This window comes from Pipistrellus hanaki (assembly GCF_964339955.1).
Source record: "Pipistrellus hanaki genome assembly, chromosome: 8".
In the NCBI taxonomy this organism is placed as follows: Eukaryota; Metazoa; Chordata; class Mammalia; order Chiroptera; family Vespertilionidae; genus Pipistrellus; species Pipistrellus hanaki.
The window spans coordinates 37,830,253-37,845,004 of record NC_140510.1 but is presented as its reverse complement, the minus strand read 5'-3'; the positions used below and the strand labels follow the sequence as shown (position 1 = coordinate 37,845,004).

At 35.0% G+C, this 14,752-nt stretch overlaps 1 protein-coding gene across 9 annotated transcripts in view; it reads right to left on the bottom strand.

The window, feature by feature from the left end:
- TANK (TRAF family member associated NFKB activator) overlaps positions 1-14,752 on the bottom strand; it is a 77,847-nt gene that overhangs the window by 25,206 nt on the left and 37,889 nt on the right. For 5 of the 9 annotated variants that reach the window (XM_084891542.1, XM_084891544.1, XM_084891541.1 and 2 more), the window contains 2 exons: positions 2,691-2,799; positions 1,320-1,438 (listed from right to left, as the gene is read on the bottom strand). In XM_084891542.1, the coding sequence (XP_084747668.1) occupies positions 1,320-1,438; positions 2,691-2,799 (228 nt within the window). Of the gene's footprint in view, positions 1-1,319; positions 1,439-2,690; positions 2,803-14,752 lie in introns of all 9 variants that reach the window. The other 4 variants (XM_084891540.1, XM_084891538.1, XM_084891537.1 and 1 more) reach the window with 1 other exon arrangement.

The window sequence follows — 14,752 nt, the reverse complement described above, 5'->3', positions numbered from 1 at the left end:
ATATTACATGTCCTCATTTGTTAGAAGATCCCATTTTATTCAAAAGCTGTCTCATCCCACCAAAACCCAACTCACTTTATTTAAAAAATTCATTTTTTAAACATAAAATTTCAATGATTCAGGAAATACATGGATAATAATATAGAACTATATATACACTACCTTGACTTAACAAGTGTTAACATTTTGTCATGTTTGTTTCAGATCTTTTCTTTTTTTTTGTTAATATATTTTTTATTGATTTCAGACAGAAAGGGAGAGGGAGAGAGAGATAGAAACATCAATGATGAGAGAGAATCATTGATCGGCTATCTTGTGACCTCCTGGTTCATAGGTCGATGTTCAACCACTGAGCCACGCCAGCCGGGTGATATCTTTTTTTTTTTTTTTTAAAGAAAAGTTATACATACAACTGAAGCTTCCTTATTGTCTTCCCAGAGTCACACTCTCTTTTCTCATGGACTATAGAAGTGGTCATTTTTAAAAAAAAAGATGTGCACCCTTCTTATACTTTTACTACGTATTTGTGTTTTTAGAAATAATTATCATAACGTTTTATATGTTAAAAATTTACATAAATTATTCATGCTTTGTCATTTTGTAGTTTCCATTTTTATTCAACATTTCTTTTGAAATCTAGGCATATTAATATATAAATTAAGTTTATTTTACATTTTCTAACGTGCTTTATTGTAAAGATATACCATTCTGCTATTGATGGATGATTAAATTGTTTCTAACCAACACAGCATGCACATACTTGTACCTGTCTCTTTGCAGATATGAAATAGTCTTTCCTATCCTGCTTCAATGAAGATGTTTGTTTAAGCTGATGATGTGGCTCCCCCCCCCCCCCCCCCTCTTATTTTTAACTGAAGCACAGGCAATTGATAAAAAACAAACCCAGAATGCTATTCATTAATTCGGAATCATCAGTGTCTTACTATCTACCTTTGCATAATTTTTTATTTCTTTGTTAAATGCCTGAAAAGAGAATACCAGAAAATATGAAACTTAAGCCTTTTTTTACTTGGAAATGGTACTTCTATTGAGGATCATGTAAGTCATTTATTTGTATATATAGAGGTTCCGTTTAGAATTCAGTGATGAATCTACCTTAGGAAAATAAAATGAAGATATGTATGTATCAGCATTTGAATGCTATTTTTTGCAGAAGCAATGTTATGGTTGAAAAGAATCTTGCCAATATTCTCCCCTGTTCCTGACTACCCAAGTTATGATAGAATACTGACTAATTTAGGAAAACCGTGCAACCGGATTTCTCATTTCTTTAAGGAATAAGCCAGCAGTGCAATTACCTTTGATTCTTTTTCTTTTGGTATTCCTGATTTTACTTTATCAAGTGGCTGTTTAAGGGTCAAATTATTCTTCCTTGCTTCACTGTCTTCAAGCAGGGGCATACAGCAATAACTGTTATCTGTAAAACAAAACCCTCTTGGACATAAGTAGGAAACTCTTGTTTTTGATAGTACCTGAAAATGTAAACAGAATACAAATCCAAACCGCTAATTTTAAAGAGTAAAGACTTTGACAATTTAGATTTGCTGATTTTGATTTTGGCATATTTTCTTTATATATATATATATATATATATATATATATATATATATATATATATATAAATATATATATATATATTGATATATATATATATTTTTTTCATTTCCACTAAACATACAAAATCCTTATTCTACTTAATCAATAGTGTGAAAAATATGTAGAATTTATATAAGTTGTATTTTCAGGTATGCATTTCTTGTTTAAGATACTCATTTGTATAATTATTCCATGCTTATTGTAGGAAAATTACAAAATACGGACATGCCAAAAATAAAAAAATAAAAGCTGCCGATAATTTTTTTAAAATATATATTTTTAATATATTTTATTGAGTTTTTACAGATAGGAAGAGAGAGGGATAGAGAGTTAGAAACATTGATGCGAGAGAATCATCAATCAGCTGCCTCTTGCACAGCCCCTACTGGGGATGTGCCCGCAACCAAGATACATGCCCTTGACAGGAATCAAACCTGGGACCTTTCAGTCTGCAGGCCGATGCTCTATCCACTGAGCCAAACTGGTTTCAGTAGCTGTCGATAATTTTTATTATCTGAGAATTATTCCTGGATTATATTTTAGAAGATTTTCATATATATATATAAATTCATGTGAGAATTTTTTTGTGGCATAAATAAAATATTTATTTTTTTTATCTTGTTTTGCTCATTTTGCTATATATCTTAAGTACATGTCATGTTAATAAGTTGATCTATTATCATCACTTTTCTTGACTACATAGCTGTTCCTTATATGGATGACTGTAATTTAACTGTTGGACATTTCTTTATTTCATGTTTTTCATTATTAGAAATGCTATCATGAGCATCCTTATATACAGATTTTTAAGAACTTGAACAAGTATTATCTTATAATATATTCTTAGACCTTAAAAAGCTTTTGCTACTAATTGGCAAATTGTCCTCTTGGAAGTTTTATCAACTTAAGAGTTCCACCATATAGGACACAAGAATACCCATTTCCCCAGTGATTGAAAGTGTTCACTTCTTAAATAAACATATGTAAATCAGAGAAACAAAATAGAAAAACGCGACTTCCACCTTTTTCTAAAAGTGGTTCAAGAAACACATAAAAAATTAGCATGAGCATACCTTCACTGGAATTCACAAGAAGTAACTGTGATTTTAGCTTGTCAATAATAGTTTGTTGACGGGACAGCTGTTCCTGTTGCTCACGTATTCTCTGCTCATAGTTTTCAGTCTGCTGACATAAAAACCAGTTAGCCTGATGTTTACTGACAGATATATACATATATTTACTGTCTATTAATAATTATATATAGATATGAGTTGCCCATATTGCTATTTCCCAGGTATTGTGAATTTATTTATGAGTTAAAAATTGGCTCCAGCAATGTACTTATAATCATTACAAACATCTGTGATTTGAAACACTTTACAATTTAAAATAATCTTAAAAGAAAATTTCAATTAAGAGTTCAACAGATGGTTTCTAGCCTTTCAGTTAGGATAAAATTATAATTTACAATTTTATCCTAATGATAACAAAGAAAGGCATAAATAAAATGATGTTATATTAAAGTTTTCTATAAAATACCCACTAACTTAAAAAAGGTAAGATTTTATATCTTTTTAGTAATCACACTTTTGAACTTATTCTTAGGGACAAAATAAAAAGAAAGTGAGTATAACTAAAACATTATGAAAACTAAAGGGACACATAAAAATTACAAAATCCCATTGATCACAAACTTCCTTTTTAAAAGTTTTAAGAACTCAAGAACACAGCTAATTTTTAGTGGACATCTTAAATACCTCAATTTCCCTTGTATTTTTAATCCATCTCTTTGCTATCTTATCTAATAAAATAATAATATGCAAATTAACCATTCATATGCTACACCACAAGACACGCCCACCAGCCAATCAGAGTGAGTATGCAAATTAACCCCAACCAAGATGGCCATGGCCACAGAGAACAGGAGGGAGGTTTGGGTTTCCCAGGCAATGGAAGAAGCCAAGCTTTCTGCCCTGCCCTAGCCAGCCTAAGCCTCCACTCAAGGTCACAAAGTTTCAACTGTAGAAGGTAAATAAATTCCAGATACCAGGGCCTCTGCTTGGGTCCCCAGGGGGTGTGGCCAGCCTGCAAACCACCACAGCCCCACACCCAGGCCACCCCACGCCCTAAGGGAACCCCCATCCTTATTCAGGATACCCTTCAGGGCAAACCAGCCAGCCTCCCACCGGTGCACCAGGCCTCTATCCTATCAAAGTAAGGATAATAAAAGAGTAATATGCAGATTAACCATCACTCCAACACACAAGATCAAGATAGCTGCCCCCATGTGGACATAAGATGGCCACCACAAGATGGCCAGCAGGGGAGGGAAGTTGGGAGGGACCAGGCTGGCAAGGGAGGGCAGTTGTGGGTGATCAGGCAAGCAAGGGAGGGCAGTTGGGAGGCACCAGGCCTGTAAGGGAGGGCAGTTGGGGGTGGTCAACTCTACAGGGAAGGGCAGTTAGGGGTGACCAGGCCAGCAGAGGAGGGAAGTTGGGGGCAAACAGGCTGGCAGGGGAGCAGTTAGACATCAATCAGGCTGGCAGGCAGAAGTGGTTAGGGCAATCAGGAAGACAGGCAGCAGAGCAGTTGGGAGCCAGCAGTCCTAGATTGTGAGAGGGATGTCCAAGATTGGAGAGGGTGCAGTTTGGGGTGTTTGAGGGACAACACCCCACCCCCCCATGTACAAATTTTATGCACTGGGCCTCTAGTCATATTATAATGCTCTGAGAATTAAGCAATGAAAGAAGAAACAATTTGCAGATTCAGATACTGTAAACCTTCAAGCAAATTTAAAGATGTTGCATATCCATTACCAAATTAATACAGTCTTAAAAATATAATATCACATAAAATTAATAGGGACATTTTTTTTAAAGTTTTTTTTTTTTAGGGGGAAGGGAAAGAACAACATGAGGGGGAATGGGAGGAAAGAGGAGAGGTGCAGAAGGGAGGGATAAGGAGGGGAGTAATAGAGAATGTTTTTTTTTTTAACCAATTTCTATCACCAGAGGAACCAATAAATGACTAATTTATAAATTCCTTGAAATGTGAGATGGGGTCCTAATAATCTCATAATGTCCCTTCAACAGATATTAAATATTTGATTCTGAGCTGATTCTTAACCAAAGTTCAAAATCAGTAAAGCTCTATTGTTTTCAGACACCAATAAGCCTAAAGTTCCTTATAAATTATACAGTTATTCCTAAATTCCCAAAATAAGTTAGCTTAAGAAATTAAAGCAACCCCCCCCCCCATAATTTTCCAAGGGAAAATTCTATAATACACTTTAAACATAACTGACAGAGCTGACAAATAAACCAAGTGATGTGCATGCTGCCTGAGAGTAGTCTTATATAAATTGATACTTCCATAGAGCTCTGCAAGGTAACGTATACATAGAATGAATTCAGTACATACTTATTGAAAAAAAAAATTAAGAAAATAATCCAAGTTTAAAAAATCTAAGTAAACTTCATTATAAATAGAAGAACCAGTCTTGTGAGTCCACATGGACCATATATCCTATGAGGATCTGTACTGAACCACAGATAACAAAATTCAGACTAAGGCCAGGCTTCCTAGGACAAGGTATCTTATTCCTACACTAGAGGTCCAGTGCACTGATTCATGCACCGGTGGGGTCCCTTGGCCTGGCAGCCTGACCTGCGGGGGTTGGGCAGAAACCGGCTCTCCAATATCCCCCAAGGGGTTCTGGATTGCAGACCAGACCGAGGCACCACACCGGTGCACCATCGGGACTGTAGGAGGGCTACAGGGTGTGTCCGGCCCATCTTGCTCAGTCCTGATCAGGGCCAGCTGGGGAGGAACCGCAGGAGGTTGGCTGGCCAGGGGGAAACCGCAGGTGGGCTCCAGGGCATGTCCAGCCCATCTCGCCCAGTCCTGATCAGCAGGACCCCAGCAGCTAGCTAACCTACCAGTGGGAGTGTCTGCTCCCAGTGATCAGTGCGCATCATAGAGACTGGTCAACTAGTGACTGGTCGGACACTTAGCATATTAGGCATTTATATATAATAAATGCCTAATATGCTAATTCTGTAATACCTTAAATTTACCTGGGCTACAAACAGCCACCAAGGCTGAAGAATTGGAGAACAAGTTGATGTTAGTTTTCTTTATTTATTTCTGTGTATTTAGAACTTTCTCCAAAGAACTCAAAGCTCATCATAAACATTGACCAATATTTACCCATTCTTTTATTATATTTTGATAGGTATGTACATTCTATCCAGAATTAAATAACCAGTACAAAAACTTAGCAAGTTAGAGACAGGCCCAACCCATTCTCTATTATTTATATTCTTCATCTTAATGAAAAACCAATTGACCTGTATTTTTCTTTGGAACCAACTCAGAAAGCCTCTGCCAGGTAATTTTCATCTGGGTTAAAAACCTACTTTAGTACATCTGAACATAACTTATTAAATAAATAATGTTGAAAATGGATTCATTAGCTTAGGTAAATTAACAGATCAACAACTACTTCAAAATGAAGTTTTGAATTATTTCTTAAGCTACTTAATAAAGTACTTTATAAATGCAAGCAAATCGCGTAATAATTTAAAAACTAAAACTTTCTAGTATAGCAGGGATACAGAATAGCAATGGCTCACTGCTCTTTCCACATACTTACATTATAGAAATTATAGTATTCTAGTCTAATTGTCCATATACCCAATTTCCCTTTAAACTATGACTCCTCAAGGGCAAAGACTATTTAGTCCTGATATCTCCACAGTATAGCAGAGTGTCTGGCACATACAGAGATGCTCAGTAAACATTACTTGAACAAATAAACAACTTAAGCAGTTAAAGAAGTATCAGAGAAATAGATATGCTTTCACAAGTGACCTCAAGGAAAGGACAACAGGCATTGCTTATATTTCTGTAAGGGAAACAGGAACAATGGAGATAAGGTCAGCAGGTGAATAAGACAAAAGGAAGTTAAGTTTGAGAAAATGGATGCAAATGATAGGCAATGTCTGAAGATTTTTCTTTTTTAAAAAAGGGGAAGCTTAAACCATTAGGAAAAAACCCTACTAATTTGAGAAGAGAAAATACACAATATTCAGGAAATAGTAAAACACAGACACACACAAAAACTGGCCACAAGGCTGTGAGAGGGAAACTCCAGAGAATATTATGTCAAGTTGCAAAATAATGATAGAATCCAGTTTATTTGCTATGCTTGGAAACAGGGGAAAAAAAAAAGGGGTGTTTTTTAAATTAAATGCTTTTGTGCAATGAACAGATCTGAATGAAATTATAACCTGAAAAGTCCTTTTAAAAGGTTAGATAATTATTGCACTGTCACAGTATTTAAAAAGAAAACCAATTACAAAGCAAGTGCATTCCAGCACTACCAAAGACCCCATAAAACAGAAAAATCACTAACAACCGCATTGAAAATGTACAACAGCAATGTCTTGTCAACACTTCTGTACAGAGCACAGACATGACAGCTAAAACAGACAGAAGAGAAGATGCTTTTGACAGCCAGTGTGTGTGAATGATTCTTTGAGTCAGATGGCAGCAACAAGTTACCAACTAAGAGATCTGCATGACAACTAACCATCCATCTGTATCAAATACCATCTGGCCAAGATGACTCTGGCTTCTGTGTATTTGACACTCCTTCCAATTCTAAAGACTAGCAAAACAAGTGGTCTATCAGCATCTAAAGAGGCAAAACAGGTTCTTAGGTACTTGTATTATAATGCACTTTGTATTCTTTCTTAGTGTTCAAAAAGTTAAAACAATGGTGATCACACATAATACATATCTTAAATTTATTAAAAATGGCTGGCCAAACAAACTCTCAACTATCAAATCAAAAGCTTACCTTAAGAAATGTCCCTTTATCTAGGCAAAATTTGATATATCTTCAAAACTATGGCAGCGTATTTTCCATAATTTTGGACATATAGCTACATAAGTTTTCATGAGTTTCATAAATATTAAAATAGAGTTTTATAAATTAAATTTTTTCTATTAGACACTGAAAATTCTCATTTTTCATATTTCCCAAAGCACTTATTCCTAGATGAAGAAAAAAAATCTAGTGTCCTTAAGTTATTTATAATACTGTAAATAGATCAAACATAAGTTATCTCTCCTTGAACATAATCTCTTCTTATCCTCAAGAATCTCAACATTCTGAAAAATACCACTGTTTTCCTCTAAGTATTAAAAAAAAAGAAATTTAACAAATGCTGAATGAATTTAAAAAATAGTCTTAATTTAAAAACCTTTTAACTGTACCAAAATTAACAAAGAGAACAAAAGCTTTATTGAAATATTTGACTGTCTACCACAAATGCTTTCAATAGGGAGCTGCAGAGTTCATGAAGGAAGATAATTAAATATTATCCCAATTAGACACAAACTAATTGTTGTATCTTCACACTTTGGTAAACTAAACATCAACTTCAATTTTAAGTAAAAAGAAAAAAAAAAGAGATTGTATAGGATAAATAACTCAGGATCCTGGTTTACACAGCTCACTCTTCACTCACTCTCTGCTATATTCTCTTATAACTAGGCAAAAGTCCTGCCCTCACCAATATCAAGATTTATCTAGGCTGGAGCTACAATTTAACAAATCAAATTATTAGGTGACGGTGTTGCCATCAGTTTCACAGCATGTCAAATGATAAAGTAAGACAAACTATTTTTATTTTATAATTCTGTGCTTTGGTCCTGATTAATTTACTTATTCTCTTTGAGCCTTGGTTTCTTTCTCTTTGGAAATGAAAATAATACAATATTTATCTGAAGCACTGAAGGAGAGTGCATGTATAAGATATCAGGCACATAATAAGCTCCTTGTAAACATTAATTCCTTTCCTTTAATAATGAGTAAGGTATCTACATAACATCTATTACCATAGCCTATAATGCACACATCTCTTAACTAAAGCTCTGATTGCCAGTGAACACTGGCAATTTTAACCAGACTAACCCCATGCTCTAAGCCATTTTTTTTTCAGTCTTTCTTCTAGATCAGTGGTCGGCAAACTCATTAGTCAACAGAGCCAAATATCAACAGTATAACTACTGAAGTTTCTTTTGAAAGCCAAATTTTTAAAATTTCTTCTAACGCCACTTCTTCAAAATAGACTCGTCCATGCCATGGTATTTTGTGGAAGAACCACACTCAAGGGGCCAAAGAGCCACAGTTTGCCAACCACGGTTCTAGATCATTGTAACCTATACTTCAGAAGTTTTTTTTTTTTTTTTTTTTTTTTTTTTTTTTAAGAAATCAGAGTGGTATCTCCGTTGAATAAAAAACATTCTGTCAAGTAAAAACAACAAAAACTCTGGTTGTTCAAAGCTTCCAAAGAAAGCTCATAAAGCCTATAAAAATAGGCTAAGATGTTGGTGACAGGATGTAAGCTGACAAGGTCCTTGCATCTGAGGGGGCTAGCAGGGCTGGCCCCCTACCCAAACAGTTTTCCCTGACCTGTTTGGATGGCGATTACCAGTAGAATGAGAGCAAACTTTCATGGCTTGCCAAGAAGTCTGTAACTATTTACTGAGATTTACTGTACTAAGAATTTGTCCTTCAGTTCTATCTCTCCTTTAGAGATTTAAGAGGAACAAAGAATACATTCCTCTGGACAGACTTCCTAATTAGTGCCTTGTGTATAAAAAGCATTACGCAGTGAATAAACTTGCTACAGTTCCTCGATGACTTGTAGTCCTCCTGACCCCGCTCTTCTGTCTCTCTTTCTTTTCTCAATTCCCACCTCCCTACCTCAGCCCGGTTCAACTTGCCAGGCAGGTCCCCCGCACTAAGATGATAAGGAATAATTAATGGCTGTTAATAATATAAAAAACAGCATGTTTATTGGGAAAAAAATGCAAACAACAAAATGTCCATCATCACCACCACAACAAAAAGCCAAATATGTATAAAGTAAAAAGTGGCAGCCTTTTCCTTTTTTTTTTTTTTTTTTTTTAAATATATTTTATTGATTTTTTACAGAGAGAAGGAGAGAGGGATAGAGTTAGAAACACCGATGAGAAAGAATCATCAATCAGCTGCCTCTTGCACACCCCCCACCAGGGATGTTCCCACAACCAAGGTACATGCCCTTGACCAGAATTGAACCTGGGACCTTACAGTCAGCAGGCCGACACTATCCACTGAGCCAAACCGGTTTCTGTGGTAGCCTTTTCCTTTTATTTGCTTTCCATTCCTCCTCAGAGGTAATTCTACTGACACTTTGGTATGTACCCTTACAGAACTTCTGTGTACATGTATACATATTTCACTTTTTAAAAAATACAAATTGTTCTGTAATCAAATTTTTCAACAACACATTATCCTCATATGATCATTTCGCTGAATATTTATTATACACCAAAATCAGAGAGTTATATAATATATTCTTTATATCTCATTTATTCCTTATACTAACCTTCTGAGGAGGTTACAGATATGAAAACTGAGGCACAAAGAGGTATAAAATAACATGCCCAAAGTTTCTAAGTAGGTAGTAGAGATGGGATTTGAATCTAGGTTTACCTGACCACAAAATCCAAGCCCCTAAATAACCATTATGGCATATCATGTGAGTATACCGGTATCTAGCTCTATTGAGGTCTTCTGTTTACTATATACTTTCCCCTTAGACAATCTCATCCCCAGTGGCCAGTTATATGCAAGACTCAAATTACTCCTTCTAGTCCAGACTTCTCCTTTGACCTCCAGATCTATGTGGCCAAGTGCTACTGGAAAAGCATTTCAAATGTTACTTATTCAAAATTAATGATTACCCTCCTCCAACCACCTTACTGTGCCCCGACCACGCCCTGCTGCCTGCAAAATTAGGTCCTTTGCTAGTATTCCTTCTTTCAGTATCTGGCACCACTGTCTATACAGAAAGTATAACTATACTTGACATCTATACTTGTTCTATAGCCAATCCATTATTGTCAATTTTAATTTTAAATATTTATCCAATCTATCCCTTTTTCAACTTCAATGTAGCCATTACAACTTTAATAAACTACTTAAATCTATCAGTCGATACATTCTCTTCACACTAGTTACTGTGTTCTTTGAAAAAATGCAAATCTAACCATAATACCCAACCTCCGCCTTCCACCCCTAAATCTTAAATGGTTTCTTATTGCTCTTAGAATAAAGAACCAAAAGTTCTCAATATAGCCTCTAAAACTACAAAGTCTTGCCGCTAGCTCTTCTCACTGCACTATTTCCCATATATTTTCAGTTCTTTCAGGCCAAAGGGTCTTTATAACACAGGTCCTTATACCTAAAAAGCACCACCATCCTGAACCGAGCCCTTTCAAAAATCACTTCATAAAGATTATCTTCTCTGACCTCTTAGATTAGGTGAAGTAGACATTCTAATAGCAGTTTACCTTTCTTCCTGATACTTATCAGACTTTGAATCTTTACATTTCTGAGATTGTTTGACTAGTCTCTGCTTTGATAGACTGTGCCAACATTCCACAAAGCAGGGAACATGTCTGCTTCTCATTGCAGACCCAATACTTAGAGCAGTTCCTGTTATATTGAGTAAGGTGCTCAAAATAGTTTTGAATAAATATCAGAATTTTAATTTTTCTAATTATTAATGGATTTTCTTGAACCTAGCATAACTGTCTAAAAGTTTTGACAGGGCATATTTCTGGAAATAAAAACCTGGAACAAAGGTTACATTTTAAATTCTGATAGGTGCAAATGAGTCTATGGCAAAGCACTAACAGTGCAATAGAAGAAGTAAGGCATTGATTAGAAACAGCCAGAAGCACCCTTATTCTAATACCAGTCATTTCAGGAGAAAAAGCAGAGTAAACTGTTCTGTTCTCACCGATACTTTACACAGAGAAATATGTTTTTTGGGAACACAGAAAGGAAAAAAGGGTGGTAAACAATGAGATAATTTACATCTTAAGTAAAAGAAAAGGCATTAAAAAATAACATAAACCTCTAAAAGTTTGTAAAACATGTTTTAAAATGATTGCATGAAAGCATAAAATGCCTTTTTATAGGTACTATTTTTTTTAATGCCTAATGGTATAGAAAATAGAAAAAACAGTATTTAGGAGTCAGGGAATGTAATTATACTTGATGATCAATGGTAGTATGAGGGATCATCCTTTAAAACTTAAGTGAGGTAGTTTAGGATACATAAAAAGGCAACTTATAAAACTCTTCACTCCTTTGAAATGGTACAAATGAGAAAAAAGAATGGGTATGTAAGTTCAGGTCTGACATCAATTTAATGTGCCTTCCAAATGGAAATGAGATAGATGAGTCTAGAGCTCAGAGCCCTCTGTACCTGTTAAACACTAACTCTCCATTCTCTTCTCCTAGCCTCTAGAAACTACCATATTTTCTGTCTCTATGAATTAGATTACTCTAAGTATCTCAGAAAAGTAGAATCATCTTTTGTTATGAGTCTTATTTCACTTAACATAATATCTGAAAGGTTCATCTATTTTGTACCATGTGTCAGACTTACTTCCTTTTAAAGGCTGAATAATATTTGATTGTATGTATATATAGCATTTTGTTCATCCAAAAATTCTGTTAAGATGGTATTATCTTGACTGATTTTGTATGTTAACCATCCTTGCATTACAGGAATAAATCTGATTTGGTTAAGGTATGTAATGTTTGTACTATATGCTGCTGAATTAGGTTTGCTAGTATTTTGTTGAGGATTTTTACATCAACACCTATAAAGGATATTAGTTTAGTTCTCTTTTCTTGTACTATTTTTATTTGGCTTTGGTATCAGGGTAATGCTGGCTCAAAGAATGAAGTAGGAAGTGTTCTATCCTAATCAAATTTTTTTGGAGAATTTGAAAAGGATTGGTATTAATTCTTATTTAAAGGTTTGGTAGAATTCATCAGAGAAGCATCAGGGTCCTGGACTTTCTTTGTTGGGAACTTTTTGATTACTGTTTCAATCTCTTAGTTTTTTTATTTTTCATGATTTAGTCTTGGCAGCTTGAGTGTTTTTAGCAATTGATCAAAGTAATTGTGATTCATAGATATTTCCTTTTCATCAGCATTGAGCCAAGATCCTCTACCAGCGAAAAGATTATGACTTACTGAAGGCTCAGATGAATTTACTGATAAATCTGATGTGTTACTCTGTGCAAGTTTAAGGTGAATAGCATGTTATTTTGATACATGTATATATTATAATAAACATTGTAGTGTTATCACATTACATAATTATAGCAAAATGTTATTGTCTCTATTCATTTTATTGTTCATTAGATCTCTGTCTTATTTATTACTTGTTTGTACCCTTATTTACCATATGTTTGTAACCTTAAACACCATCAATCTTATTCCGCCCCCCCTGCCCCCCATGCCATCCCCTGGTTACCACCATATAACTGTTTGTTGTTGTTTTTTTTATAAGTATGACTTTTTTTAGATTTTACATATAAGTGATACATGATAACCCTTCTAATTTCTGGCCACTACTCCTTCCTGTCTGCAAACTTATTTTCATTTACAGCTATTTCTTTCCCTTTTGTTCCCTCTAGTTCTCAGAGGAATAGATGTTTTTCCTCTTGTTCACAGTAAATTCCTTAACCTATTACTGATCAATGGGTTGGTCTCATTTCCTTCCTCTTACCTTTTGATCCTTCAACTATTTCCTCACCCTAAACACTCTAAAAAATGTTATCCACATTCAAGGCTATAATAAAGCCTGTTATTTTATTTTATTTTTATTTATTTTTTATATTTTTATTGATTTCGGAGAGGAAGGGAGAGAGGGAGAGAGGTAGAATCTTCAATGATGACAAAGAATCATTGATTGGCTGCCTCCTGCATGCCCCCTACTGGGGATCGAGCCTGCAACCCAGCATATGCCCTTGATCAGTATTAAACCCGGAGGCCCTTCAGTCCGCAGGTTGACACTCTATCCATTGAGCCAAGCCGGCTAGGGCAAACCTGTTATTCTGTAATCTGCATTTGCAATCTTCTATTCAGAACTCTACACAGGCTCTAGATCCGGATTTGCAAACATCCATTAAACACTCCACCTGCATGCCCCATAGGTAACTAAACCTAATGACTAAAATCGAATTACACATCTTATTTCTCTATCTCCAAATTTGCACCTTGTCTCGTTCTTGGTTTCAGTTATCAGCACCATCATTAACCCAGTTTCTACTCCAGATATTTGGTTATCATTCTAGAATCCAGGCTGTCACCCTTAGAATGAGCCTGCATTCAGGTGTCACCTGCTTTCCATTCTATCTCCTACATAAATCTTAGATCTCTTATATTTCCTAATACTTAATTTAATTACTTATTTTGATTGCTTGAAATGGATGTCACTCATTTTTTCTTTTAAAAACAGAAGTATAATGTAATTATATATTAAAAGTACATAAAGTTCAATTGATGGTTGCCATTTACTTTTAAATTCCTGGCTCTTAGAACATTGCTTAGCATTGATTGAATTCCATATTGTTTTCTATCCTATCTTCTATGCCACAGTTTTTTATATAACTATATACTAGACTTTTCTAAAGCATATATTAATCCTTAGTAAATTCTGACTGAATAAGAATAAAGTACAAACTACTTAGACATATATTAATATGACCTATTATACCTTCACAGCTTCTTTTAGGAATCATAAGATCACACTATGTATAGAGGTAATTTTACAAAGCTGAAACTTCTGGTAAGACCTTAAATATTTCACTGAGATAGCTATTTTTCTGTTAAGACTATTATAAATTAGTAACAAATTAGATCTAGGATTCTTAAAAATTTGTACTGTCTTCCTACTTGACAAATAACAATGTAAAAACAAAACAAAACATGCCCAGCCAGGATGGCTCAGTGGTTGAGCATTGACCCAATGAGGTCATGGTTCCATTCCTGGTCAGGGCACATGCTTGGGTTGAGGGCTCAATCCCCAGTGTGGGGGATACAGGAGGCAGCCAATCAATGATTCTCTGTCATCACTGATGTTTCTCTCCCTTTCCTTTGCTCTCTGAAATCAATAAAAATATATAAAACAAACAATATATAAAAACAAAACAAAACACAAAACTAAGACAATGGTACTTCTTTCAATTTGTCATTTTATGGAAAAACTAT